At 33.2% G+C, this 27,300-nt stretch overlaps 4 protein-coding genes and 1 long non-coding RNA gene across 8 annotated transcripts; 4 read left to right on the forward strand and 1 right to left on the reverse strand.

Annotated features, from left to right (window-relative positions):
• The first annotated feature begins 1,072 nt into the window (after positions 1 to 1,072).
• LOC103836561 (probable pectate lyase 1) lies at positions 1,073 to 5,385 on the forward strand. Its single transcript, XM_009112841.3, has 5 exons — positions 1,073 to 2,745; positions 3,334 to 3,414; positions 3,658 to 4,404; positions 4,547 to 4,685; positions 4,769 to 5,385. The coding sequence occupies exons 1-5, from the start codon at positions 2,495 to 2,497 to the stop codon at positions 4,994 to 4,996; spliced, it is 1,446 nt and encodes a 481-aa protein (XP_009111089.2). The 5' UTR covers positions 1,073 to 2,494; the 3' UTR covers positions 4,997 to 5,385.
• A 1,079-nt stretch (positions 5,386 to 6,464) lies between these two features.
• On the forward strand, positions 6,465 to 7,506 carry LOC103836562 (glycine-rich protein 23-like). Its single transcript, XM_009112842.3, has one exon. It carries the CDS (start codon positions 6,695 to 6,697, stop codon positions 7,274 to 7,276), a length of 582 nt encoding a protein of 193 aa, XP_009111090.1. The 5' UTR covers positions 6,465 to 6,694; the 3' UTR covers positions 7,277 to 7,506.
• A 3,981-nt stretch (positions 7,507 to 11,487) lies between these two features.
• On the forward strand, positions 11,488 to 27,052 carry LOC103836564. 4 transcript variants are annotated; one of them, XM_033276451.1, is made up of 8 exons: positions 11,488 to 13,855; positions 14,184 to 14,276; positions 14,552 to 14,686; positions 14,782 to 14,871; positions 14,955 to 15,104; positions 15,242 to 16,842; positions 16,939 to 17,554; positions 25,545 to 25,748. In XM_033276451.1, the coding sequence occupies exons 1-8, from the start codon at positions 13,805 to 13,807 to the stop codon at positions 25,731 to 25,733; spliced, it is 2,925 nt and encodes a 974-aa protein (XP_033132342.1). In that variant the 5' UTR covers positions 11,488 to 13,804; the 3' UTR covers positions 25,734 to 25,748. The 4 variants fall into 4 exon arrangements, with proteins under 4 accessions (XP_033132342.1, XP_009111093.1, XP_009111092.1 ...); XM_009112845.3 differs by lacking the exon at positions 25,545 to 25,748 and adding an exon at positions 25,760 to 27,052 and having other exon boundaries at positions 11,493 to 13,855; positions 16,939 to 17,779; XM_009112844.3 differs by lacking the exon at positions 25,545 to 25,748 and having other exon boundaries at positions 11,497 to 13,855; positions 16,939 to 18,050.
• Positions 18,288 to 21,490, forward strand: LOC103836563 (S-protein homolog 5). Its single transcript, XM_033276463.1, has one exon. It carries the CDS (start codon positions 20,778 to 20,780, stop codon positions 21,168 to 21,170), a length of 393 nt encoding a protein of 130 aa, XP_033132354.1. The 5' UTR covers positions 18,288 to 20,777; the 3' UTR covers positions 21,171 to 21,490.
• LOC117127123 lies at positions 24,837 to 25,737 on the reverse strand. Its single transcript, XR_004449908.1, has 2 exons — positions 25,502 to 25,737; positions 24,837 to 25,428 (listed from the first exon to the last, which is right to left on the reverse strand). It is a non-coding gene; the product is annotated as an uncharacterized LOC117127123 (long non-coding RNA).
• Positions 27,053 to 27,300: the final 248 nt, after the last annotated feature.

Genomic DNA, 27,300 nt, shown 5'->3' on the forward strand with positions numbered 1-27,300 from the left:
GCGTATATATTATTTCGCTATTTTACTAGGTTACCATACAAGCTATATAACTAACTATTATGTTTAATTTTTTGGTTATTATAATAGAGATTCATTTGTATAATTAAAATAGGGAATTTTAGAAAGATAAATATTTAATACTAATGTTTTTGAGATTCATGTTTATAATTATGAGTAGATATTAGGTAAATTTTGTAATGAATTAGTATAAAGTTATTTGGTCATGAATGGGTTGGGGAAACATATCGCATTTGATGCCATGCATGTGAGTGTGGGGTTTTGCTTCGTTATCCATCTTACAGAAAATTCTAGTTTTATCGGCCACCAAGAAAGAAAGAAAAGGAGGCAAAGATCAAAAAGTTCGTCCAAATCTCCTACCAAAGGGTTGACATTTGTTTCTTGAGTTTTTATATTCATTTCCTCGTACGTTATCAATTACTATTGTCTGAGATAAATGAATTTATTAATCTACGGAACACAATCAAAGAGTTTCGTGATATTCTCCACGATATTTAGACAGATATGACCATGTACTGGAAGTATTGTTTCCCATTCTGTTCCGCAACGTGCCAAAGTTTTGGTATAATTTTTGGCTGAGTTTGTCATATTTGTTATCACTGGAAAGTCCATCTATATACTATAACTTTTGCCAATAAAACCAACTAAAATTTTGAGAAACCAAAAATCTCTGTATTCTTGCTTGCATAAAACTCTTGTCATCTAGTTTATAACAAAAGCAAAAGATAGAATAACAAACAAAAGAAAAACGTCGTCTCATTGTAGCACAAAACGATGACATCGAGTGCCGAGTGGATCCAAGCTCCAACTATTCGATAATTAAGTAACGTTTTGGGAGTGTCGGTGCTCCGGCTAATATAGTAGGTTAGTAACAAACGATAAATAAAAATAATTCGAATCATGAAGATGACATCTCGGTGATTTGATTCAAGTTGATCAAATTAAACACTTACATGCAGTAACGTTAAGAAGAAAAACACTTACATGCAATAAAGATGTCGTAAAATGGAATGTGATAATAAAATCCAGTCAAACAATATAATTTGTACACGAACATGAACACTAAAGTCGGATAATCGTTACTTGCTGTTTTTTCACTTATATGAGGAAAGGGAAACAGAAAATAAAAAGAGATAAAAACGTTAAGTAAAATAAAAGTGACTGGGATCCAATTTGACCCGCGAGTTTTGGCCTAACCAAACATTTCGCACCAACAAGATCTTTCTCTTTAATTATTACCTTTTTGCACTTTTACAAAAGTAATTTAAGCAGTAAAAGTGTAACAAAAAAAAGTTTCAATAATTAACAGTTACCACCCTTCCAACCTCTCCCATGATGAACACACATGGTATACATCATATAATTATAATTTTGTATATAGAAATCTGCTTTAAAATAAATTTATATTAATTTGTGCAAAATATATCTATGATTGATTAGAAGGAAAAGTTATATCTTTGTTTTTTTTTTTTTTCAGTTCGGTATGGAATATGATTTATTTTTGTTTCAATTTGCTTTGAATTCGTTTACACAATACAGTTTCCAGTCTGCTTTAATCGTTTTGACCAAATTTATTGAGCACCCCAGTTTCCAACTAATATAGTGAGAACAGATTGAAACTTCTTTGGATGGTTAATGACTCAACGCGTATTCTTTAAGTTCTACGTGGATTTTTCTTTCTTTACAAGCCGTGATTTACGCCTTCGGAAATCAAAGGATGGTACCCGCCAATTCAGCAAGAAACTATGACAACTGGTTTCCGTAATATTCTGCTTAAGTAATATTCACATCATCACATGTTGTTGATGCGATAGTGAAAGCATCAGTTAGAAGCCAATCAACTTGTTCTTTTGCTTCACTCATATTTGAAGTTACTCAGTTATTCATAAATGATAGATCAATAGTTAGTCGATTACCAACTCATTTTATATTCTTTAAAAATTCATAGTCATTTATATGAAGTTAATTATAACTACGCATAAGCTAATTAATCAAGTATATATCGACAGTAAATTTTTACTGATATATACAATTTTAGCAAATGATTTGATTAATGAATATTGTGTTTTTGATGTAATTTTCTTTTTACTTAGAATAACATCTAACTAAATTCTAATGAGTAAGATTAATTTTATTGTTAATCAATCATCTAAATTTTGTGGAATCTGACTTCTTACTTACTCTCTGGTTAACTCAGTAATAAGATTGGCATTATAATTGATAGGTTCAAATCCCTTCAATATACATTATCCAAGTGTTGCAAGTTTTATATAATTGAGTTATGATTTTTTTAATCATATATAGACTTTTGATCAAAATGCATTAATATTAAAGCATGCGATGTCTGTTAATCACACTCTTGAGCAGTTAGTGGAGGCTAGAGCTGTAAATAAAGAGATGGAGTTAACAACTAATCACGTTAAAAAGGCAAAACGAAGAATCAAATTGTATACACGACGTCGTATCGTATAGATACATGACGGCCGTCTTAACGTCTCTTTTGCGTGTCGTCTTCTTTTTTTTTGGCCTCTCCATATTCTATAAATTCCAAGCTCGTACACTCACTGTCTTTTATAACTCTCACTCCGCTCTAATTCTTTCGGACAACGACAAACACTCTGCTCTAATGACGGTTCTTCCGACATGGATTTTAGCTATGATGTGTCTATTCTTCTTCGTCGGAGCAATGGAGAACAAAACACACGACAAGATCTCATCTCTCTCCAGGTCTTTCTTTATCCATACACCTCTCTGTTTTTTTCTTTCTCACGAGATTTATATAGACACAGAGAAGAAGAAGATTTATTTTCATCATATGTTTTACATTAGTAATTTGTTTACATTTTTTCATTCTCGAACTACATAAATTTCCCCAAGATTTCTAAGAAAATTTCCCAAAAAGAATTATAAAAAATCATTTGTTTTTACTGTTTAAATGCTTTTTTCAGCCGACAAAATTAGCAGCAGAACCAGGATAATTAATAACTTGAGCCATTGAATTTTGTTCTGCGATTCAGATCTAACGCGATCTAGACCGTACATTCCGCTTTTTAGCTTGCATACACTTATGAGTCAACGCTATTGTGTAGGTACACTTGACTCTGTTTAGAGTAATTTACCGGTTTTAGCCTTACACAATGCCGCTGTCGGAACTGTCTGCTAGGGTTATTTACGTCATATAATAGACACGTCCCTCTAACTGTAGTGTGTGCACTCTCCTGTGAACATTACTATAAAGTCTATGAATTAAGGTCAACCATTACTTTTATACTTTTATCTAGATTCTCAATTTTAGATTTCTATATTCTTCTTTAGATCGGACGAAATCGAATGGAACAGACACGCAGTGACGAATCCAGATGAAGTAGCGGACGAAGTTCTCGCCTTGGTTGAAATGTAAGTACTATTGTTATTTCATTTTATTACACATTTACGTTTGTCCTTATTTAACGGTTCTCTGTAACGTCGTTTACCTCTAGAACATTAGCCAGAGAATCGACACACGTCTATTATGAAAAAAGTCTTAAAAGTACATAAATATCTATCGTCCACTATGTCATGTGTGCACATGTCCTAATGTGATTTTTTTTTAAATATTTATTTTAAATACATAATGTAAACCGGGTATAATTTACACAGGAGTGCAAGAAACCATACCGAGAGGAGGAAGCTAGGTTACTTTACTTGCGGAACAGGCAACCCCATCGACGATTGCTGGCGGTGCGATCGCAACTGGCACAAGAACCGCAAACGCCTAGCGGACTGCGGCATCGGTTTTGGAAGAAACGCTATCGGTGGTCGCGACGGGCGTTTCTACGTAGTCACTGACCCAAGTGACCACGACGCTGTCAACCCTAGACCGGGGACATTACGTCACGCCGTGATCCAAGACCGACCGCTATGGATCGTTTTCAAACGTGACATGGTCATTCAGCTAAAACAAGAGCTCATTGTCAACAGCTTCAAAACCATCGACGGACGCGGAGCAAACGTTCACATCGCTAACGGCGGTTGCATAACGATTCAGTTTGTGACGAACGTTATAGTCCATGGATTGCATATTCATGACTGTAGACCGACCGGTAACGCTATGGTGCGAAGCTCGGAGACGCATTTTGGGTGGAGGACGATGGCGGATGGTGACGCGATTTCGATCTTTGAGTCGAGTCATGTTTGGATTGATCACAACTCGTTGTCTCATTGTGCTGATGGGCTAGTGGATGCAGTCATGGGCTCGACGGCCATTACCATCTCTAACAACCACATGACTCATCACAATGAGGTTATGCTGCTCGGACATAGTGATTCTTATACGAAGGATAGAGCTATGCAAGTTACCATTGCATATAACCATTTTGGGGTCGGACTTATTCAAAGAATGCCAAGGTAACATATAACGACAAAACAAAAAATAATATTTTGCTTATTTTATATTCAAAAATATATATATATAAAGACAAAACAAAAACAGAGTATGCTCTGTTTCTAAAAATATGTTTTCTGACCACTGCGGTTAACTTTCTTGAAGGTGTCGACACGGTTATTTCCATGTCGTGAACAATGACTACACTCACTGGGAGATGTACGCGATTGGTGGAAGCGCAAACCCGACAATCAACAGTCAAGGAAACCGCTACGCCGCTCCTAAAAATCCTTTTGCTAAAGAGGTTTGTGACATTATGGTGTTATGATGCTGAGTTTGTGACATTATGATGTTTGTAACATTATGATGATGAATGTTTTTTGATAGGTGACGAAGAGAGTGGACACACCAGCTAGTCATTGGAAAGGATGGAACTGGAGATCGGAAGGAGATTTGCTTCAGAACGGAGCTTACTTCACTTCTTCAGGAGCCGCTGCATCTGGTAGCTACGCACGTGCCTCTAGCCTCGCCGCTAAATCTTCTTCATTGGTTGCAACCATTACTTCTGAGGCCGGAGCTCTACCTTGTCGTAGAGGACGTCAATGTTCCTCTTAGTTGTTTTTAACCTCCTCCCAACACCATTACCCCCAAAATTTAAAACCATCTCTTATTATTTTCAGACAAAAGTGTACATTCTCACACGTTTGTCATTTGAAAGCCTTTTTTGTGTGTGTGTGTTTGTGTCGAATTTTCTCAACCTCGTGTGTTGCTTGCTTCAACCGCAAGCTAGCACAAGGAAAGGGGAAGAAAACCAACCTTTCATGTAAAATAGAAACTCCCGAAGTATGTTGGTTCTGTCTGATCAACTCAGATTGTTCTTCTTTTTGTCTATGTCATCTACGTAGGAAAACCAAGAATTTTATGTCTTGTTTTTAATTTATTTTGTGTATTTTTCGGGTTTATAATTTAATATAGGGTCTAAATGATATGTGAATCTTTCTACTCTTATTTGTATTATTTTTGTGTGCTGGGATTTGTTACCTTTATTTTCCAATGTGTTTGCAATCACTCTTGATTATATAAGTAGTAATTGGGATGTTAAACAAAAAAACAAAAAAAAAAATAATACTAGTAATTTTAGGGGTTTATAAAAACTTTGCCGTAATGCTATTTTGATTTTTAACATCAGAAAAAGTTCAATCACGACAAATTTGAATAGCCAGCTACACATCACCGGCAAAGTTGTATATTTTAACTACTTTCGTTGTTTACATTAGATAACATTCTATAGTATAGAATTACACAGAACTGGCGATGTATTTTAAAGAACATAATCTTGATAAGAAAATTAGCATATCTGTTTTTATTTGGCTTTTTGCATTGGAAAGTTGATTGTTACGTGAAAAGAAAGAGAAGCCTTAACACGCTAAATCGGCTCCATGTGCAGACACATGACAAAAAGAAGTTCAAAAATCACAAGCAAAATGTTCCGAGTTCCGACAGATAATGGTAACCTTTCATTTCACCATCATTAACGCTTTTTTGGGACTAATTACGACTATCCATAACTAATTAATAAACAAATTAGAGCATATATAGTCTACGACTTAAAGTGATGTAGGCTTTATGAAATGTTAGATTTTGTCTAAATCTACCTATATAGTATTCAATACAAATATCTAAAAGAACTTTACGTTTATAAGAACTCTTTTCTTTTATGGTTAATTTAGTTTATTTTCGTTTCATTTATACTAGAATAAAAACACAACATGATATACGAATTAAATTTTAATTCAACGTCCTAGTGCACCTTCACCAGTTAAAAAAAAGTCAGAATTTCTCAACAAGTAACATAAAATAATGAAAATATGATAAGAGTGTAGAAAATAGGAAGATCGGTTTTCTTTCAAGATGTGTCATTCTCTTACTGTTTTTTAACTGTTTTTAACATCAAGATTTAAGTACTTAATAATATTAGCTTAAAATATTAACAAAGGTATGTTGAGAGACTCATTTTAAAAAACATTTGGATGTTGATGCTCTTATCCCGCTTGCGGTAGTGCCAATTACAATTTACGCATAAATACAAAATAACCTACATTTTAAAATGGACCAATCAATTGTCAATCGTATAGTTGTATCACCAGACAGCCTTTACTAAGGAGAAAATGTTATAAATTTTGTTCGTAGCCAAATTTACTACTCTCAACTGTTACCAACCTAACATTTTGCTATATAAACCCTAGAAAACCTATTCTAAACTTCGACGATCAATAATAATATTATTAAAAGAGAGAGAGCGTGAGAAGAGAGATGTCAAGGGTTTTGTCAGTCGTTTGTGTCTTGCTCGTTATGTCATTCGTCCATGCACGTGCTCGTCAAGTGCCGGGTGAGTTTGATGAGGGCAAGACGACGCCACATGAGGACACAAAAACAACTTCCATGCATGCACCAGATAAGTCACCACCAACCAGTCTCGGTGACAAAAAATGCATTGGACTCATCGGTGGTCTAGGCGGCATTGGTAAATACGGTGGCATAGGCGGTGCAGCTGGAATCGGTGGCTTTCATGGTATAGGCGGCATTGGCAAGTACGGTGGCATAGGTGGCGCAGCTGGAATCGGTGGATTTCATGGTATAGGAGGCATTGGTAAATACGGGGGCATAGGCGGTGCAGCTGGTATCGGTGGCTTTCATGGTCTAGGTGGTGTTGGCGGCCTTGGTGGAGCCGGAGGTGGTATTGGCGGTATAGGAGGAACCGGAGGTGGTTTAGGCGGCGTAGGCGGACTCGGTGGTGGAATAGGTAAGGCAGGTGGCATTGGTGGTGTCGGTGGTATCGGCGGTGGACACGGCGTGGTTGGGGCCGTTGGCGGCGGGATCGTTCCACATCCTTGAAATGACTGCTTTAGTAGAGAGTTCTTGTCGATTAGGGTTTAGTCAAGGAATAAGTAATTGGTTGTCGAATGTTATTGTTGTTGGTCTTTTGAGGGTGATCACTAGGGTGACTTTCGATCCATTTTCTAGTTTGGGTTTGTAAACGTTTGATTTGATTTCAGCTGTGGTGTTATGTAATGCGACTCTCTATGCTTGATCGTTGATTATTAGTTATGGTTTGTTTTGGTTGATGGGTTCCCTTTCCTATATATATTTCCATGTTTATTATTTTGAAAATAATGTTAGAGCAACTAGTATATACTTACGTTGATGTTTATAATCTATATACAATGAATTAGTGAAAAAGAGAATATCTATCCTATACTAAAAGGGGGATATCCTCCCCTCTCAGCCCCTCCACGTAGGACTAAAAAATCTACCAATGAAGAACATATTTTTTGACACGTCATATCAGTCTAAAAATGAATAACAATAAACTTCTCCGTGTGGGTTTACAATATTAAAGATTGGCCCAGATCGAGCCCACATCTCAAAATTCTAAATTCCTAATGAAGCGTTGATTGTTTCTTCCATAGAGACTCCGTCTTCTCCGTTTCCTATAGCAGGCAATAAATCTCCATTACTCTCTTCAACAATCAATTATGTTCTTCACTCCCTCTTAATGAATTCGTCTCACCTCCTTTTCTTTCTCCTCCTTTATAAACTTACTTCCTCCTATACTAAAAGGGGGATATCCTCCCCTCTCAGCCCCTCCACGTAGGACTAAAAAATCTACCAATGAAGAACATATTTTTTGACACGTCATATCAGTCTAAAAATGAATAACAATAAACTTCTCCGTGTGGGTTTACAATATTAAAGATTGGCCCAGATCGAGCCCACATCTCAAAATTCTAAATTCCTAATGAAGCGTTGATTGTTTCTTCCATAGAGACTCCGTCTTCTCCGTTTCCTATAGCAGGCAATAAATCTCCATTACTCTCTTCAACAATCAATTATGTTCTTCACTCCCTCTTAATGAATTCGTCTCACCTCCCTTTCTTTCTCCTCCTTTATAAACTTACTTCCAAATAAACCTGAAGATCCCCTGAACTGAAGTAATGGCGATGTAAGCCTAACAGTTCCAAAGCTAAAGCGCATGAATCGTATCCTCCTCCAGGTATGTAATATTGTAAAAGACTTCTTATTTTGTTTGGATTCCTTGCGGTAGAATGAACCTTTTGATCTTCTGGCACGACTCTAAATCTCTTTTTTTCCTGGTGATCAAATTGATTAGGTATTACCAATCTGCGCCTTACGAAGGTGCCTGTCAGGGTACTTCTCAGCCTCAGCCTACACAACAAAATACAATCACTTCCTGCTATCATGATCATCACTATTAGTACAACGCTAACTCTGGTTCGTTCTTTGATCTCCTTCTTTCTGGATCCACCATAAATTATTTTTCTAGATCACTGTATCCTTTACCTACTGTACGTGTTTTAGGAGTATTGAATCAGTAATATGGATACTGATTCAGTTATTGCGTTCTTAGTCTTAAAATGAACTCTCAAACTAAATGTGAATTAACATAGGATCCCCTTGATGTGTTTAGATTTGTGACTGAGATATTGATGTGATATTATGGTAATTCTCTAAGGCATCATTTGATAGTTCCGACGTGATAATCTAAAAAATACTATGTAAAACGTGTTAAGTTTATGTCATCAGGACATCATCTTCTTCAGTTAAACAAAGTCTCATCTTATGTATTTTAGAGGAATGCCGCTTAAGTTTAATAGCTATCGGATCGAACCACTAAGACCGAAAACGAAAGTCAACTTCGTTGCCTGTTTTTTAATGTTTGTCAGATTCATTAAAGAGGAGATTCAGTGGAAGATAAGATCAAAAGGAACAAGACCAAGAATATATCACTCCATCAATATGTTGTTCTCTAGGAATACAAAGAACTGATCAAAAAGGCAAGTCATGGTCCTTCTCTACAGTCTGTCAAGCTATGAAAGTTTTGAAACCGAAGGAAATGTGAGAATCATTTTACATCTTTCCTTTATTAAATAATCTCATGGAAGAACTTTCCTTTTGTATGTATAGTTGGAATTTTTAGAATGATTGAATCTCAACTTCAGGGTTAACGTAAGCTCATCATCGTCCTTTTTCACATATCTCAGACTCGGATCTTTAGATTAGTAGACACAAAGAAGACCTTTCAAATTGCAGAATCATTCGTTGCGTGTTATGGATGACTGGTGGTTACAGATCCGAGGCTTCGCCTTACATGTTATCACTTCGTCTGAATCTCAGGAACTCTAGGTTTTGGAACCACAATCGAACCTCACGCTGATCTAGAATCGGTGGAATTCTAGATTTTTTTTTTTAGCTAAAGAGACAAAATGATGTAATCAGTGTTGAGGGAAGAAGAAAGAAATGGAAGCTAAAAATATAATAAAAGATTTGTTTAATTAAGAAGAACATAATGAAAGTTTTAAGAAAATGATGCCTTCGTTCAAAAAAGAAGTTCTGAAAAATGAGTCATCACTAATAGTTAGTTCAAGAAAGCAATAGAAATGACGTCCAAATAATAAATAAATATCAAATCATTAACGAGTGAATACATGATATATACAGATAGCAACATACAACTTATTTACAAATAAATTTTCATATGTCATCAAAATAAATAATATAGTTTTGATATATATTTTCAGTCACATTAATATTTTCATAACATTTTTTCCATCATAGCAAAATAGTAAACAAATTTGTATATATCATATACACTACTAAAAAGTATTAGATCCTTTAAATAATAACAAAAAAAAAGATAGAAAGAAGGTACAAAAATTGGAAATAGCAATTCTCTGCAATTAAAGAATAAAGCAATAAAATTTTAAAAATATGAAATAAAACAACAAATAAACACAGAAAAATATTTAGTAAAATAAAATCATTAAACAATCTATTTTAATTTATAATTTTCATAATTTATAGTGTTCAGTTGCGCTAAAAAGTCTAAATTTACAACATTATTTACATCTTTTAAACCTATTACCTATTGAAAATGATTCTAAAATAAATGACAACATGAAGATTGGAAAATCTAAATACAAAATATAAGATAAAATATAATATATAATGTTAAAGTTGCATTATCATCGATCACTAAAAAAATCATGTTGGTAGCAATAAAATGAAATGACAAACACATTTATTGAAGACTTATTTTTGGTTTTATCCCTAGAGTGAACATCTAGGTTAATCAACCAATAAAATTTGTTATTTCATATTGGATATATTTAAAAAAAATAAAATATTGTCAATTTATATTATGTTTTAAAAATAAAAGGTAAAAATGAAAAAAAATAGTAGAAGTTATAAAAACAAAATTTGAAAAATATTTTTTAATCTTTAGGTAAACCCTATACCTTTGAACAAATCCTAATTATTTAAATAAAAAAACACTTAACACTAAATACTCAAGAGTTTAAAATTTAAGATTTAAGGTTTAGGGTTAAAATTTAGTGTTTAGGAATTAAGGTTTAGTGTTTTGATTTATAGTTTAGGATTTCTCCAAGGATTTATGATTTACCTAAGGGTTTAGAATTTAAGGTTTAGAGTTTAGTATTTTGCTGACGATGTTAAAAATATTTTTTTTTGTAAATTCTGTTTTTTGTAATTACTTTTATTTTTCAATTTTTATCTTTTTTATTTTAAAAACATAATATAACTTGACAATATTTTATTTTATTTTATTTTTCTAAAAATATCGAAAATGAAATAACGACATTGGTAGGGGTAGACCCAAGAATAATCTTTATTAAAACCAAAGAATGACACACAAGAAGGTGTTATTAAATATACAAAATACAAATTTGACATAAAAAATCACTAATATGTGAGAATAATATTTAAATAACTAATTGAGAAATTCCCTAAGATATACCTAAAAAGTATTTGTCACAAATATAAACCTTAAAAATAAAAATGAACAAAATAGACTTAAATATTTTATCAAAATAAGTAAATATACACTTATATCCCTAGAGTTAATTAATCTAGACATTAGGGTTTAGAGTTAAGGGATATGTTTTAGGGTTTAAGGTTTAGGGTTTAGAGTTTAAGGTTTGAGATTTAGAGTTGAAGAGTGGGGTTTTAAGAATATGATTTCAAATTTAAAAAAAATTCACAAAAAAAACTATTTTGATCATTTTAGTTTTTGAAATTTATTTTTGTGATAAAACTTAAAATGATCTAATTGAAAGAATTACCTTAAATAATTTTATCATCACAAGCTCATAAATTTTAAGTTGTTATCATCACAAGCATCATCCCATGACTATCTAAAGGTAAACGATCTATATTTAATTTTTTGTTCATACAAATAATACACTGACTATTACAGAAAAATTACAACTCGCTTCATCACTAGCAACAAGACTTTACTTTAACAGCTCAATCAAATATGTTAAGCACTTCAAAGAACGAACAAGAAGTCAACCAAATAATGAACTCAAGAGCAACTTCACCTATTCAACGAAACAAAAACATCAAGACAAATTAAATCAATAGAGAAAAAAATACACTCTCCAACCTATTTATGTTTCTTTATAGTATCCTAGCAAATTATTGTATTATGCCTTTGGATATAATAAGTGCACTAAATCTATCTTCATCAACATCCAATCAAATCTTAATTAATATTAGAAATTATATTTCCATTATTTTAAGAGATTTCCATCTTAAAATCTTAAAATTAACATATTTAAAAGTATTTTCCGCGCGTAGCGCGGATAACGATTCTAGTTTAGATAAAAACAGTAATATATACTTTTATAGAAAAGAACAAAATGTCTAATAAAACGTCATAAAAGAAATGTTCAAAAAACATTATAAAAGAAACATATGGACTTTGCATGAAAACGTATCTACATTATTTTTTTTTTTTGCTAAAAAAACGTATCTAGATATTATGTCAGTTGCACTCTATCATCGGACTGAAGAGACGTCAAATGTCTGAATTCATATATATGGAAGCCTTTCAAAATACAATCCAACCTGTGTTTTCTTTCTGCTAAAATTTGGAATCCAACCTGTGTGTTAACGTCGAAAGTTAACATATACTAGTAAAATTGAATAAAAGCTAATAGGTATATTTTTCCATGATATATGCTATAAGGACATCTCAAACTCCATTCTATTTTCTACTTTAAAATAGAGTTTAGAGTAAAAATGTTTCAATGGTACTCTATTTTCTACTTTATAATAGTATAAACCTATTTTTTACTTTATATATAGAGTAGTTTTTTTCATTTTTCATTTATCACTTTATTTTTCACTCTAAAATATAGTATCATTAGAGCAACATCTAACTTTATTATATAATTATTCCATTTTAGAGAAAAAAATAAAGTAAACCATTGGAGATGGTCTAAGCCTATAGCTGATCCGGTCATAGATTAACTAACCAACACGAGAACTTAGATAAAGATGATATACAGATATTTACACACGCTTAATCTCTGATGATTACAACTTACAAGAATGCATGATTAGCTCAACTTGCAAATGAATATGATTCTTCTGAAATGTGTTTAATTCATAATAAACATATGTTTTAAGTTGGTATGTTAATTAAGATTCATGAAGGTATTTGAAAACTTGAAATTGTAATATATAATTAACATATTAGGAAATTATTTTGGCAGTTCGATATTTTAAAGAAAAAGTACATAATAAATGTTTTTAACATTTTTACCAAAAAAATTATATCACAAATGTGGGCGAAGACAGCAAGAATCAACAGAATATACTCCATAAGCTATAATAAATGACGTAATAATGGCCTTGGGATGAGATCGTGGCGAATATTAAAGAAGATACGAGTTGCATGACAAACACTTGTTTCATGCATTGTCCTGCTCTCTATCGACTTTTCCACTGGCACAACTTAATTTTGCATTGCATGCAATCAATTACGACGTATAAGATGAATCTTTTGTATTTGTATGTATTATATATGTAGTGGAAATCAATTTTTTACCTATTTGTATGTATGTATGATTATATATGTAGTGAAAATCAAAATTTATACTCCCCTCATTCCATAAGATGTTTTGCTTAAATGCACAACAATTAAAAATTTTACTTTAAAAAAAATAATTATTAATAATATAAATTCAAAATAAGTTAACTAATCATAAATAATGTACTAAAATGTTATTGGTTAACCAACTTTTAATAAAATTAAAGTAATTTAAAATTATCAAAATATCTTATATTTTGAAACATCAAAGTTTTTCTGAAACGTGGTTTAATACATCACATTTATTGAAATTTGAATCCATTTTTTTTTTAAATTAGACCATAATATGGGCTACATTTAAAGCCCAATTAGATCTAACGGGCCTTTGAAAGCGAAAACAAGCAGGGCGCAGATATTTTCAATAGCTAAAATGCAAAGAGCGGGAAGCTAAGAGAGTAAGAGCCATTCTAGAGATAGAAAGAGAGAAAGGGAGAGGAAGAGTACGAGAGATGGAGGGGAACAACGCGATGAAGATACTAGAAGAGATCAAATCTTCCGATGTAAGCTTCTTCTTTTTCTCTTCCAGCTTCGATTAATTTTCAAAAAATCTCGCGACTGTTCCGTACCATCTTCGTCCTGCGCTGTGTAAATTCTACGATCCGTATCCTTCCGATTGCTTGATTTATGGTCTGGATTGAGCTTTACGCAGCTTAAATCAGTTATCAGCGGAATCAATTTTGTTTTTGATGCATGTACATATATGATTGTATCCTCTTAGGAGTTGGTAGCTATTAAGAATGGATTTACTGAAAGCAGTTGCAAATTTTTTAGCTCATAAGTAGGTCTAACGAGCTTTCACTTTCCTCTATGTATGTACAACAACAACAGCTTATCGAGAATCGGGTTCAGCTACTCACACAGCTTGCTCAGTTAGATACACAGGAGAATTCTGATGTGGCGTCTTTCCTCCAGAGCCTAACAGTATCCACACTTAGTTGATGTATTTATATAATTAGTTGTACGCTCTCTCTGTGTGTGTGATTGTTTCTTTCAGGGATAATATTGTGAGAATAGAGATTTCAGGATTATGATGTTCAACACTTAAGCGCTCAAGTTATCTCTGCTTCATGTTTGATATGTTTAAATGTTACATGCCTTTCTGGTTTACTACTATGCTTCACTTGGATTAAGACTATTAGATATGGTTTAAATGGTCTGTTCTGGCATGTTTCAAGTCGTCCTTGACAATAGTATAGACACTCTGGGAAGACACCACATGTCTTGACGTGTCCCAGTGTTTGTTGAACAAGGCAATTCTGCATGTGGCTTCAAAGTACCTGGCTTTGGATCTTTCTGATTGCTCTCAATATTTTCTAGCTTTTGGTATTAAGGTACAATAATAGTTTCTTTTCTTGCTGCTTGCTTAGTGCTGAACGTCAGCTTGAGAGTGTTGTTGTATTCTCTTTTCTTACTCCACTTCTTGTAGGTAAGCCAATGGTGTGGGAAACATTTATACATGTCTGTTTTGTCGATGGAGGAGTCTCAAGAGGAAGAGCATTCAAGCATTTTCTTTCAGGTTGGTGATGTTAGACGCTTCTGTAAGTACAAGTCTCTCAGAGATTACTGGTCGACTGAGTTATTCTATCATTCTTAATGCAGCTTCTTTTGGATTATCTTCGCTTTTCTGCCTCAAGCTTTACTGCTATTGGAAAAATATGTTTCGTGAGTGATGAGGCCTCAGCTGTTACAGTTCATAAGTTTGTTTCAGAGCAGCTGAATTTGACAAAGGAGGTGATATTGAATGCCAAGGTATCTTCCGGAAATCATCTGAACAATGAATTGATTAACATATGTTTTGACTGAAATTACATTTTTCTACTGAAGGTTGAGATTAGTAATTAGCATTGTTGTCATCTGTTAATAGCTTTCACCTCTTTTTGAAACAGAAAGTTGAATCCTTTTCCTTGGAGATTTTTAAGGCTGTGCAAGGGGTGATTGACTCTATCGTTCGTCTGTGCAAAGAGTTCTCTCCAACAGTGAATCAGTGTGTGAATGAAATGAAGACTAATGGAAATGTAGGAATATCAACGATGGAGGAAGGCAACGACGTACGTAATTTGGTTAGCATAATCACGATGGGAGTTAAATCTATGAGCGAATTGGGTATGCTTGCTGCAAGAGATGGTGGTAATCTTGTGACAATTCTTAATACATCATGGAAGGGTGTGATTACATTGCTTCAGATAGACAAGCAGACATTGGCATCTAAGGTCGATGTAGGAGAGATCATTCTGAAGCTGATATCACTGATCAAGGAGTCTCTGAGGTTTTCCGCTGTGGCTTGGTCTTGCTCGGTGAAGGAAAACATATCTGCAACAGAAGCCAGAAGGGTTTTTCTTCCTGTGAAATTTTATCTCATCAATGCTGTTAAAGTTGCGGCGCTGTTTCCAAACCAGGTGTCTATGGTGTTCAAGGAAATATCACTCTGCATCTTGATGATCTCTGCGTTCAAAGTTTCGCTGAGCCAACAAACCCATGGCAAATACGCAAGTGAAGTAATGACGGATCTTCTTGAGAAAACAACTGTAGATCTTCTAAATGCACTGTTGAACGCAGGCGAAATAACACAAGAACTCAGGCTCTCACTTCTTGATTCGTTGTTCATAGATGAACAATGTTTCCCGACCCAAGTTTGTAACAAACAGGGCCATGGTTCGCAGACAGAACCATCATTGGTGGATATCTTGTCTTTATCTGTTGAATCCGCAGCAAGTGCCAGAGGTTTGCTCCTGGCTCGGGTTGTACTGTTTCAGGCTGTCATGAGGTATTCTTCTGAGCTTGAAGAAGATGCAAAGCTTGCAATCACCAGAAAGCTGCAATGGCTTCTCGATGTATTAACAGACGAAAAGGTTTACACTTCAGTCCTTTCTTCTCAGCTACCAATGGCAGATGGTTCGGGGAAGACAATTGTCTGGGAATCAATGTTTTCAGCTCTGCTTCTATCTCTCAAAACCCTTATGATTACTCTGTCTTCATCTCCTGCATGGGAAGAGCTTGAAACACTATTACTCAAGAATCTCTTGCATCCCCACTTCCTGTGTTGGCAGATAGTCATGGAACTCTGGTGCTTCTGGGCTCGTCATGCCACTGACGTTACGGTGGCCAATGTGATCGATAAACTTTGTATCTTCATGTTGTCAATGTCAACATCAGAAGCGCCTCTTTGTCCTGATTCCGTTCTCAGAAGAACTGCAAAGTCCATCTGCTTTCTTCTCACTCACAGCCCCAAATCCTTAACAGCTCAAGTTTACAAAAACATTTCCACTGAGAGCAGATCCGAATCGGCACCAGATGCATATCTAGCCTTGCTGTTAGAGGGCTTCCCGCTGAATTTTCTTCCCGACAGAATGATAAGCGACGCGAAGAAACAGATTGTCGCAGAGTTCTTTCACTTCATTGAGAATTTCACTGAGAAAACCTCAAATTCCTCCAGATACTTTGTCCAGGGAGGTCCGGTTGTAGCACTATCTGCTTGCCTTGGGATACTGTAAGTAATTATGATATATACTCTTAACAATTTTCCTTTGAAACTTTTGTGTTGTGGTCATTGTGGATATTGAGTGTTTTCATTTTTTCTCTGTAGGAAGATGAGCATACCAGAGATTGACTCCAGAACTCTGAAGTTTGGCGTCGCTCTCATTCAAAAGCTAAGAAAATCCAAAGACGAAATGACAAGGGATCGTTACACTGAGATTCTCAGCGAAACACTATCAATCATCTCAAGAAGCGAGCAGCTCTACACTTGCCAAGAGATGGATAATGTCATAACAGAGCTTCAAAGGCTTTTCATTACAGAAACTGATAACAGTCAGCATCATCTCCATAAACTGAAGCCAAGCCTTGCTCTCTTCTTGTCAGGACTTAGCAATTACGAAATGTCTGAAACCGAAACCTGTCCAAAGAGCAGGGCGGTCTGGGAACTCTACCATTTGCTTCTCAGGAAACGCCACTGGGCTTTGGTACACCACGCGGTTACTGCGTTTGGTTATTTCTGCGCACGTACTGGCTGTGCCCAGCTATGGAGATTCGTACCTGAAGACGCTGCTCTAGCTTTCGATATAGCTTCTGGAAAAGAAGCAAAAACAGAGCGGTTCATGTCAGAGTTAAAGATGTTCTTGGAGAAAGAACAAGCGCTTCTCTCGACCACAGCTTCACAAGAGGAACTCGAGATGCTTTCGAAAGAAGGCACGCAGGTTAAAGCAACAGTGCAGAAGCTTTTAGAAGGAAGAAAGCAGCAGAGATCAATGGAAGTAGAGAAACAATCGAACAAGAGAAGGAAACTTCCAGAAGGAATATGCAGAGGAGTGGAGTTATTGCAGAAGGGAATGAAGAGGATCAACGAAGGTTTAAGTGAGATGAGTTCAGATGAGAGTCAAGACTTTCAAAAGAGTTTACTGAATCAGTTTTCATGTCTTGAAGATTTGGTGTCTCATTTGGTAAGCCTCGCTGCTTCTGAGTAAGATATATACTTTTGTTACTCCTGAATACTGTTTTTGTTAGTCGATACTTTCAATTGTGCATAAGGAAAAGATGATCAAACCAAAGCTGTGTTAAGAAAAAACAAATCAAATATTAGCAAATGGGCTGTCAGTATGACAAATTATTATGTTTTCAACCATTAATTCAGCTGTTAGATTCTAAGTACATCACGCTAAACTGTTGTATAAAAGTTTATGACTAAGAGTCTTACTCTTATTTGCATTATGGAATTTTTTCTATTAAATTATAATAAATCACGTTCACTAAGATTTGAACTCAAATTTCTTAAGGCAACTCTAAACATAATTCAACACTAAATTTTGGTGTTTTGGTGCTGAATTTTATTTTTCATATCCAACCATTATACCAAACTATATACCAAAACTATGTTATATATTAAATTTTAGTTTAAAAAGTCAATAATTTAATTATTTATAGTTGAATAATTATGTTTAGGGCAATTCTCTCAAATATACATTTTTAAGTTTTTGTCATAAAAATAGCACTCAAAAAATAAAATGACTAAGAAAGCACATTTTTGTTTTGAAAATTTTAATTTTTTATTTTTTAAAATTTGAAACTCTATCCCCAAAACCCCTACCCCTTAACTCTAAACCCTAAGTCTAGATTGGTTAATAAAACTTATTTTGGTCATTTTCTTTATTAGGTCTATTTTTGTGAAAATAAACTAAAAATAAATATCTAAGGGAATTTATCTTATATTTATTTCATTTTCTTTTAAATTTGGTAAGTTTATGTTTCCACAGTTGACAGTTTATTTAAAATATTATTTATTTCTTTTACTTATTTTATATTTTATTTTTTATTCATGTAAAATTTAGTTGAATCTAAAATTTATGAAAAGTTCTTTTATTCTGTTACAATTTCAAAATAACACTCATTTAATTGTATTACTAACTGAAAATATAAAATAATATTTTAATGTTTACTAATCTCAAAATAAAAATGAAAATTACTAGGATATAATTATTTATAACTATAAGTTAGGAATAATTAATAATATTAGTTTACGTATAATTAAATGAAAAGTAATATATATTATTTTAGTATTTAGTATGATTAATAGTATTACACCAAATTTAGATTAACATAATTCACAAAATATCAAATTTAGTGAAATGATGCTGTTTCTATTGTTTTTCTTCAGCAGTCATTTCTCCTGTTTCATTTTTTTTAGCAACTAAGATTCATTTCTATTGTTTCATAAAAAATAAAATTACACTAATTTTATTTTTTTTGGTGTTTTGTAGGAGTTGACCTTCTTATAAAAACATTTATAAATTCTTAATTAACCATTAATGAATACTATATTTTGATCCGCGCTTCAAAAACACATGTTTATTCTTTAAAACTTAATTTTAAAAGATATAATATATGTTAGTTTTTATAGGTTTGGACAGTCTATCCAGACTCGAAAATTCAAACCAGAACCGATTAAAAAATGTTTGGTTCATGTCCGAGTCTAGGCTAAAGTAATTATTGATTTTTTTGGACTTCAGTTCAGGTACAAGTCCTACCTAATACCCGTTCAGAAATTTGTAAATATATGTTTGAAGTTCGTTTAGTTTTATAGAACTACATTATATTTTATACACAATACTATTGAAAGTGGGGTTTATAAAGAAGTTAAATTAACGTAGGCTTTTTGATAATGTAAAGAAGTTGAGTTCTACTATATGTGAATACAACAATGTTCAGAAAATTGATCCCTTAAATTACACATTGGAGTCCAAAATATTTTATAAAAAAGTTATCTCTCGATCCACGGATGTAAAAATCAAATCTAACCTCTCACCATTTAGCTTACATTATTGTTTTCAAATCTGATCCATTTAAATCTATCTTATAAGCCCAAGATCAATGGACAAAATTGTCATTAGTGAGATTTAAACTTTTTCATAAATTTAGGAATATTGTTTTCAAGAACTGATGGATATTATCATATTATATTGATATCCTTAATTAATAATAGATAATTTTTAAAAACAAATATTTCTATATACATACAAAGAGAAAAGTCTTTAGCGTAGGAATCATGTAATGTTATGGTGTATGATTTTATAGATATAAAACAAATAATATAGTATAACTTTTGTGAAAATTCTGCTATAAAGATTGATATTGCTTTGACCAATGTTGGCTAATCTTCATGACATAGACAAAATGGTTTATATTTTTATACAATAATGTTTCATCAATTTGATTAACTATCTTAATTGCCACAAAATATCATAACATGTGCTATCAAGCTTTTGTGATTGTTTGGTAAAATATTTTTATTAGAAAATAAATTTAGTAAAAAGTAAAAGAGAATTCCATAATGTCATAAATTACATATATGTGGTTAGATAGATAGGCTTAGTAAATAGTAAAATAATATAATTCATATTTTAATTAAATAGAAGTATAAGTTAGGTAGAATTATCCACAAAAATAGGATAAAAAACAATGAGTTTAATATTAATAACCTCATGGTAACAGTCACATTGTTATATATATATATATATATATATATATTTTTTTTTTTTTTGTTAAGTTTCTAATAAATAGGTTCAATGACTTTTGTATAGTAAATTTTTGGGATAATTCTCTTTTAGTAGTATAGATTTTGTTATTTTGTAGTCAACACTTTATTTTGTGTATGTCTCTTTGGGCAACAACTGACAAGTTTCACAAACATAAGTTACAAGACAGACCTAGTAATAAACTAATAATTAATTTATTACTCTTTGACTGATTCCCTTGTTCAATTCGCGTTTTTTTTGTTGTCAAAATTCATTAATAATTAATTTATTACTCTTAAGAAAACGTTTGTATAATTACTACTAAAGAGCTATATATATGGACTGAATATGTTGAAGCATTCCAAACTACTTCAAGTTCAACTCTAGTATAACAATCTTATTGAGAAATCCTGCATCAATGAGAAATTCACCAAAACTTTGTGTTGTTTTTCTGATCATGGTTCTTTTGTTTGGTCCGAGTCATGAGTTAGCACCGTTTTGGCCCGACACCACCGTCATAGTGATAAATAATCTTGGAGGTCCACTTCTTACGGTTCATTGCAAATCCAAAAATGATGATTTGGGGGTTCACATGGTGGCTGCCAACAAAGATTACCACTTTTCATTTCAGCCAAATGTATGGAAAACAACACTGTTTTTCTGCGGCTTCCAATGGAACAATCAGTTCAAGCGGTTTAATATATTTGATGCTACGAGAGATGAAGGTGTAGGTGAAAAATTTAACTGGAGTATCAAACCCGATGGTCCATGCAAGCTTGGTAAAAAGGTTAAATGTTTCCCATGGAAATAATTTGATAATAAATGATTGTGATGATGATAAATATATAAAGATGTTTTTACACACAATAAAAATATATATAAAGACGATCAAAATAAAAATATAGTTTCCTGTTTCATTGTGTTTCTTTTTCCTTGTATTAGTTTAAAATGTTCGGTTATGAAGCTAATAATCTGAGATATTCTATGATATTTGAATTTACTATTTTATTTACTTTAAGGTATTTCAATATTTGTTTTCTTTTTCACTGAAATTAAGTCCTTTTCATTCATAACAACTTAGAACCAATACATCAAATAAAGAATAAACTCAAACGGCTGGCCCCTCTTGAACAAAAAAGGAAGAGAGCCATTGAGGAAAGCCACTCGCTACATACGATTGAGTTAGTTTCTTTGTGATCACACTCTTTGCAATCAGCAAAGCTGGAGTAATAGCCAATTTCTTATGTAGTATGATGACTCTCATCTTTTTAGAGTAAGTAAGATGCATTCAATCAAAACCGGATTAAACCGAGATAAACCTGAAGAAGGACTTCTCCTCCTGGTTGTCCAAAATGAATGAAGGATCTTCCTTCCACACAACATCATCATATGAGAACGCTTTGGCCAGACAAGAAACCAACTGCTCATGAATCACTTCTTCAGAAGGAAGCAGCGTATCTGTCTCTCTTCTCAGAGATGTGACTTCTTTACCAGCAATCCCACAGGGCACAATGTGCTCAAAGTACTTCAAGTCAGTATCTATGTTGCAGGCCAAACCATGACTAGTGATTCCAGAGGAGATATGAACCCCAATCGCACCAATCTTTCTATCCCCGACCCAAACCACCTTGATGAGGGCCATGGAAAGTGATATGTTCTCCTCTTTGAGTATGAGTATAGTGAAGCTCAGCTCCAATGCCTTTGAGTTCAGCTTCAGGGATCAGTAGGTTTGATTGGTTCTACGTTTTCCGAGGGTGTAAGATGGTGATGCTGAAGAGAGAGGAGTGTATCGGGGATTCGATTAGCTTTTCTCTCGGAAACCAACTTGTCTTGAAGTTTAAGTGATTTCAAGTAGTTGACAGTGCCTAGCTTCCAAACCTCCAGGGTTCTAGGGGATCTCATTTCCTGCAAATCATCCATGATCATGTGAAGATGATTACTATAGCCAAACACATAGCAATGGGACCAAAACAGCACACCTTTTACAACAAGCAACTAAGCTAGAATTAAGAAACAAAACCCTAAAGACAGCACATCAACATGAATAGTATTTTGGTACTAAAAAGGGTCTATGAGACATTTTATCGAACCTGTAACGTGCCTAAGCAAACGACCTTATCAGATAAAAAAAGTATCGAATGATCAAGTGGACTGCATCTTACAAGAGTGAAGTAAACGATAAAATCATAGACTTTGAAGGAGTAGATGACCGATACCAATTTGTTTCTTGTCCTCCACGGCACATACAATTGTTCGTCCGGATTATAAATTTTAACTAGATTTTGACCCGCGCTATTTTTTTTTCCTAAATCCGCTAAAATTGAAACAATTTTTAACCATTTATTAGTTATATGCAGTGTTTAGAAACCTGACCTGGACCCACGGTTAAACCAGTTAACCCGGTAACCCAAGATAAATCCGATTCGGGTCTTGTGAAGAAACCAAAATTTAAAAACCCGCTAAACCCCGTTAAAACCCGGAAGCCAGTACCGGTTGAACCACTGCTTGAACCAAAACCAATGGACAATTTTTTTAGTTTTTATTTTTGTTTTTAAAATCTATTTTGTATAATTTTTAATTAAGAAATTAGGTTTTTCGGTTTTGATATCGTCAATTTATTAGATGTTTTACTTTTGGTAAAATGTCAGATTTGAAATTTAATTTTATTATTCACTTTAGAAAAAAATATTTATGAATTTTTAAACCCTGATATGTTTTATAAAAATATTTAAGAAATACTTAACTTTAGTTTCTCTATATATCTTTTTCATAGCTAATATATTAATATATAATAAATTAACTATGATAATATATTGTTAGGCAAAATTTAAGTAGGACCATAAAATTATTAGCTCTTAGAAAAGGGTCAACCTTCATATATATAGATTTATTTAAACTCATTTTCTTTTAATAAAGTAGATTCTTTAAGTTTCATTAGATTTGGTAATCGAATATGATGGGATAAAAATATGGTCGATTTTGTTTAATATATTATTCTCGTATATTTTAAGAGGTTGCTAGTTTGTGGGAATATTCTTTTGGCTTTTTCTATTTTTTATATCTTTCACATAAACTGTTACATAAATTACTAAACGAAATCCAACAATATGTGCTAATATAAAATAACAATAAAATAAAATTTTAGAATACGTTTTGGAAGTTGGAACAAATGTTTAAAATATAATTACAAAGGCACATATAAGTTTTGGTTATTTTTGTACTACGACCCGAGAGAGAACTTGATTATTAGATTAATAATTAGTATACATCTAATAGCCCAAGCTGTTTTATATATGGGTATTGTTAGACTAAATTTTTTTAAGACAAATTTAACCTTAATGAATAGGTGCAATAACCTTGTTTAAGTAGATTTTTCAATAGTACTTTCTTTTTAATAGTATAGATTTTAAGTGTTTGTAATAAAGCTTCAAAATCGAACGACTTGGCACAAATTAATCCTCTGTTTTAATTTCGATACAAATAATCCAAACCATTTACAATGTTTCTTAATATGCATCTGGACATTGAATGCTGTCATGTTTTCTATGATTCAAATTCATATATTTTAGTGTGGAAACATTAATAAACTTTTAATCACTACTAAAGAGACTACCACATCGATATTCACGTATTTGTTTTGAGTTCTTGTTATATAGTTAACGCTTTGTTCTGTTGCATGTCTTCTTTGGACGACAAGTTTCACAAAAAACGTTCCGAAACGGACCTAACCTCACATTGACTGGTTCGCTTGTTCATATTGGTCAATTGGTAATATATATATTCTATTTTAAGAAAACATTTGTTTAATTACTACAAAAGCACTATATATGGAAAGAATATGCTAAGCCAGTCTCAATTCCTACAGACTCAACTCCAATATAGCAAATCTTATTGAGAAATCCTGTATCAATGAGAAATTCATCAAAACTTTGTGTTGCTTTTCTGATCATGGTTCTTTTGTTTGGTCCGAGTCATGAGTTACCACCGTTGTGGCCCCGAACCGACCTCACGATGACAAATAATATTGGAGGTCCAGTTCTTACGGTTCATTGCAAATCCAAAGATGATGATTTGGGGGTTCACATGGTGGCTTCCAAAACAGATTACCACTTTTCATTTCAGCCAAATATATGGAAAACAACACTGTTCTTCTGCAGCTTCCAATGGAACGATCAGGTCAAGCAGTTTGATATATTTGATGCTCCGAGAGATCAAGATGACGGTTATAAATTTAACTGGACTATCAAACCTGATAGCCCATGCAAGATTGGTAAACAAATTAAATGTTTTCCATGGAAATGATTTGATAATATATGATTGTGATGATAAATATATAAAGATGTTTTTTACCAACAAAATAAAAAATGTATAAAGATGATCAAATGAAACATCTAATAAAAGTCTTTTTATGATGATCATCTTTTCAAAGACTTCATTAATCTAGTTTCATTTGTTTCATTGTGTTTATTTTTCTTTGTATTAGTTTAAAATGGTCTGTTGTGAAGTTAATAATTTGAGATATTTGAATTTACTATTTTATTTACTTTGTATTTCAATATTTAAAAGAAAAAATATTATAGATGAAAAAACCCTTTTTACGTATAATATAATCAGAGGAGATAAGAACTGTTGGGAAAAAGAATATTCATTTTAAGAAAAAAAGTTAAGGCCTTAACTTCGACTAATATTACCAAAATAGCGAAACCATTGACCTCTCCAACGTCTCTACATAGTTCTTAGCACCAATACCAATGCTGCGTAAGGAGATGACGGGGTATAAGATGGCTTGATGAGGGCCATGGAAAGTGATATCTCCTCCGCTTTGAGTATAGTGAAGCTCAGCTCCAATGCCTTTGAGTTCAGCTTCAGGGATCAGTAGGTTGTGATCGGTTCTACGTTTTCCGAGGGTGTAAGATGGTGATGCTGAAGAGAGAGGAGTGTATCCGGGATTCGATTAGCTTTTCTCTCGGAAACGAACTTGTCTTGAAGTTTAAGTGATTCCAGGTAGTTGACACTTGACAGTGCCTAGCTTCCTAACCTCCATCCAGGGTTCTTGGGGATCTCATTTCCTGCACATCATCCATGATCACTCACTTCAGCTCTAAATATAAAATATTGTTCTTCTTTCTTTTTGTCACTTACTAATATAACTGATGGGATCTAAGCGCATGACCAGAACAGAAAGGCAACAGTGCAGAAGCTTCTAGAAGGAAGAAAGCAGCAGAGATCAATGGAAGTAGAGAAACAATCGAACAAGAGAAGGAAGCTTCCAGAAGGAATATGCAGAGGAGTGGAGTTATTGCAGAAGGGAATGAAGAGGATCAACGAAGGTTTAAGTGAGATGAGTTCAGATGCTTTCAAAAGAGTTTACTGAATCAGTTTTCATGTCTTGAAGATTTGGTGTCTCATTTGGTAAGCCTCGCTGCTTCTGAGTAAGATATATACTTTTGTTACTCCTGAATACTGTTTGTTAGTCGATACTTTCAATTGTGCATAAGGAAAAGATGATCAAACTAAAGCTGTGTTAAGAAAAAAACAAATCAAATATTAGCAAATGGGCTGTCAGTATGACAAATTATTATGTTTTCAACCGATAATTCAGCTGTTAGATTCTAAGTACATCACGCTAAACTGTTTTATAAAACTCTATGACTAATAGTCTTATTTTCATTATGGCAATTTTTTTCTATTAAATTATAATAAATCACGTTCACTAAGATTTGAACTCAAATCATAATTCAACACTAAATGACTATTTTGGAGTTTTGGTGTATAGATCCAACACTTTTGTATAGTCAATTTTTGGGATGATTTCCTTCTAATAGTATAGAATTTGTTATTATGTAGTCAACACTTTGTTTTTGTGCATGACAAGTTTCACAAACACATGTTACAATACGGACCTAATAATAATTAATTTATTACTCTTTGACTGATTCACTTGTTCAATTCATGTTTTCTTTGGGTCAAAATTCATTAATAATTAATTTATTACTCTTAAGAAAATGTTTGCTTAGTTACTACCAAAGCGCTATATATATGGACTGAATGTGTTGAGCCATCCCAAATTACTTCAAGTTCAACTCCAGTATAGCAATCTTATTGAGAAATCCTGCATCAATGAGAAAGTCACCAAAACTTTGTCTTGCTTTTCTTATCATGGTTCTTTTGTTTGGTCTGAGTCATGGGTTACCACCGTTTTGGCCCCGAACCGACCTCACAATGACAAATAACCTTGGAGGTCCAGTTCTTACGGTTCATTGCAAATCCAAAGATAATGACTTGGGGGTTCATATGGTGGCTGCCAAAACAGATTACCACTTTTCATTTCAGCCAAATATATGGAGAACAACACTGTTCTTCTGCAGCTTCCAATGGAACAATCAGGTCAAGCGGTTTGATATATTTGATGCTACGAGAGATCAAGATGACGGTTATAAATTTAACTGGACTATCAAACCCGATGGCCCATGCAAGCTTGGTAAAAATGCTAAATGTTTCCCATGGAAATGATTTGATAATATATGATTGTGATGATAAATATATAAAGATGTTTTTACCAACAAAATAAGAAATATATAAAGATGATCAAAATAAAAAATATAGTTTCCTTCGTTTCATTGTGTTTCTTTTTCCTTGTATTAGTTTAAAATGTTCCGTTATGAAGTTAATAATCTTAGATATTCTATGATATTTGAATTTACTATTTTATTTAATTTAAGGTATTTCAATATTTGTTTTTTTTTCACTGAAATTACTTGCTTTTCATTCATGACAACTTAGAACCAATACATCAAAATAAAGAATCAAACTCAAACGCCTGGCCCCTCTTAAACAAAAAAAGGAAGAGAGCCATTGAGGAAAGCTCGCTACATACGATTGCGTTAGCTTCTTTGTGATCACACTCTTTGCAATCAGCAAAGCTGGAGTAATAGCCAATT

The sequence above is a fragment of the Brassica rapa genome, chromosome A08 (genome assembly GCF_000309985.2).
Source record: "Brassica rapa cultivar Chiifu-401-42 chromosome A08, CAAS_Brap_v3.01, whole genome shotgun sequence".
In the NCBI taxonomy this organism is placed as follows: domain Eukaryota; kingdom Viridiplantae; phylum Streptophyta; class Magnoliopsida; order Brassicales; family Brassicaceae; genus Brassica; species Brassica rapa.

What these genes read in the sequence shown, in the direction of transcription:
- LOC103836561 (XM_009112841.3), top strand. Translation starts at nt 2,495, where the DNA reads ATGACGGCCGTCTTAACGTCTCTTTTGCGTGTCGTCTTCTTTTTTTTT. An exon ending in AAGATCTCATCTCTCTCCAG is followed by an intron (nt 2,746 to 3,333) that starts GTCTTTCTTTAT and finishes ATTCTTCTTTAG; the next exon opens with ATCGGACGAAATCGAATGGA. An exon ending in CTTATTCAAAGAATGCCAAG is followed by an intron (nt 4,405 to 4,546) that starts GTAACATATAAC and finishes ACTTTCTTGAAG; the next exon opens with GTGTCGACACGGTTATTTCC.
- LOC103836562 (XM_009112842.3), top strand. Translation starts at nt 6,695, where the DNA reads ATGTCAAGGGTTTTGTCAGTCGTTTGTGTCTTGCTCGTTATGTCATTC.
- LOC103836564 (XM_009112845.3), top strand. Translation starts at nt 13,805, where the DNA reads ATGGAGGGGAACAACGCGATGAAGATACTAGAAGAGATCAAATCTTCC. An exon ending in CTTTCCTCCAGAGCCTAACA is followed by an intron (nt 14,277 to 14,551) that starts GTATCCACACTT and finishes ACAATAGTATAG; the next exon opens with ACACTCTGGGAAGACACCAC. An exon ending in TTTCATGTCTTGAAGATTTG is followed by an intron (nt 17,780 to 25,759) that starts GTGTCTCATTTG and finishes CTTGAAGATTTG; the next exon opens with GTGTCTCATTTGGTAAGCCT.
- LOC103836563 (XM_033276463.1), top strand. Translation starts at nt 20,778, where the DNA reads ATGAGAAATTCACCAAAACTTTGTGTTGTTTTTCTGATCATGGTTCTT.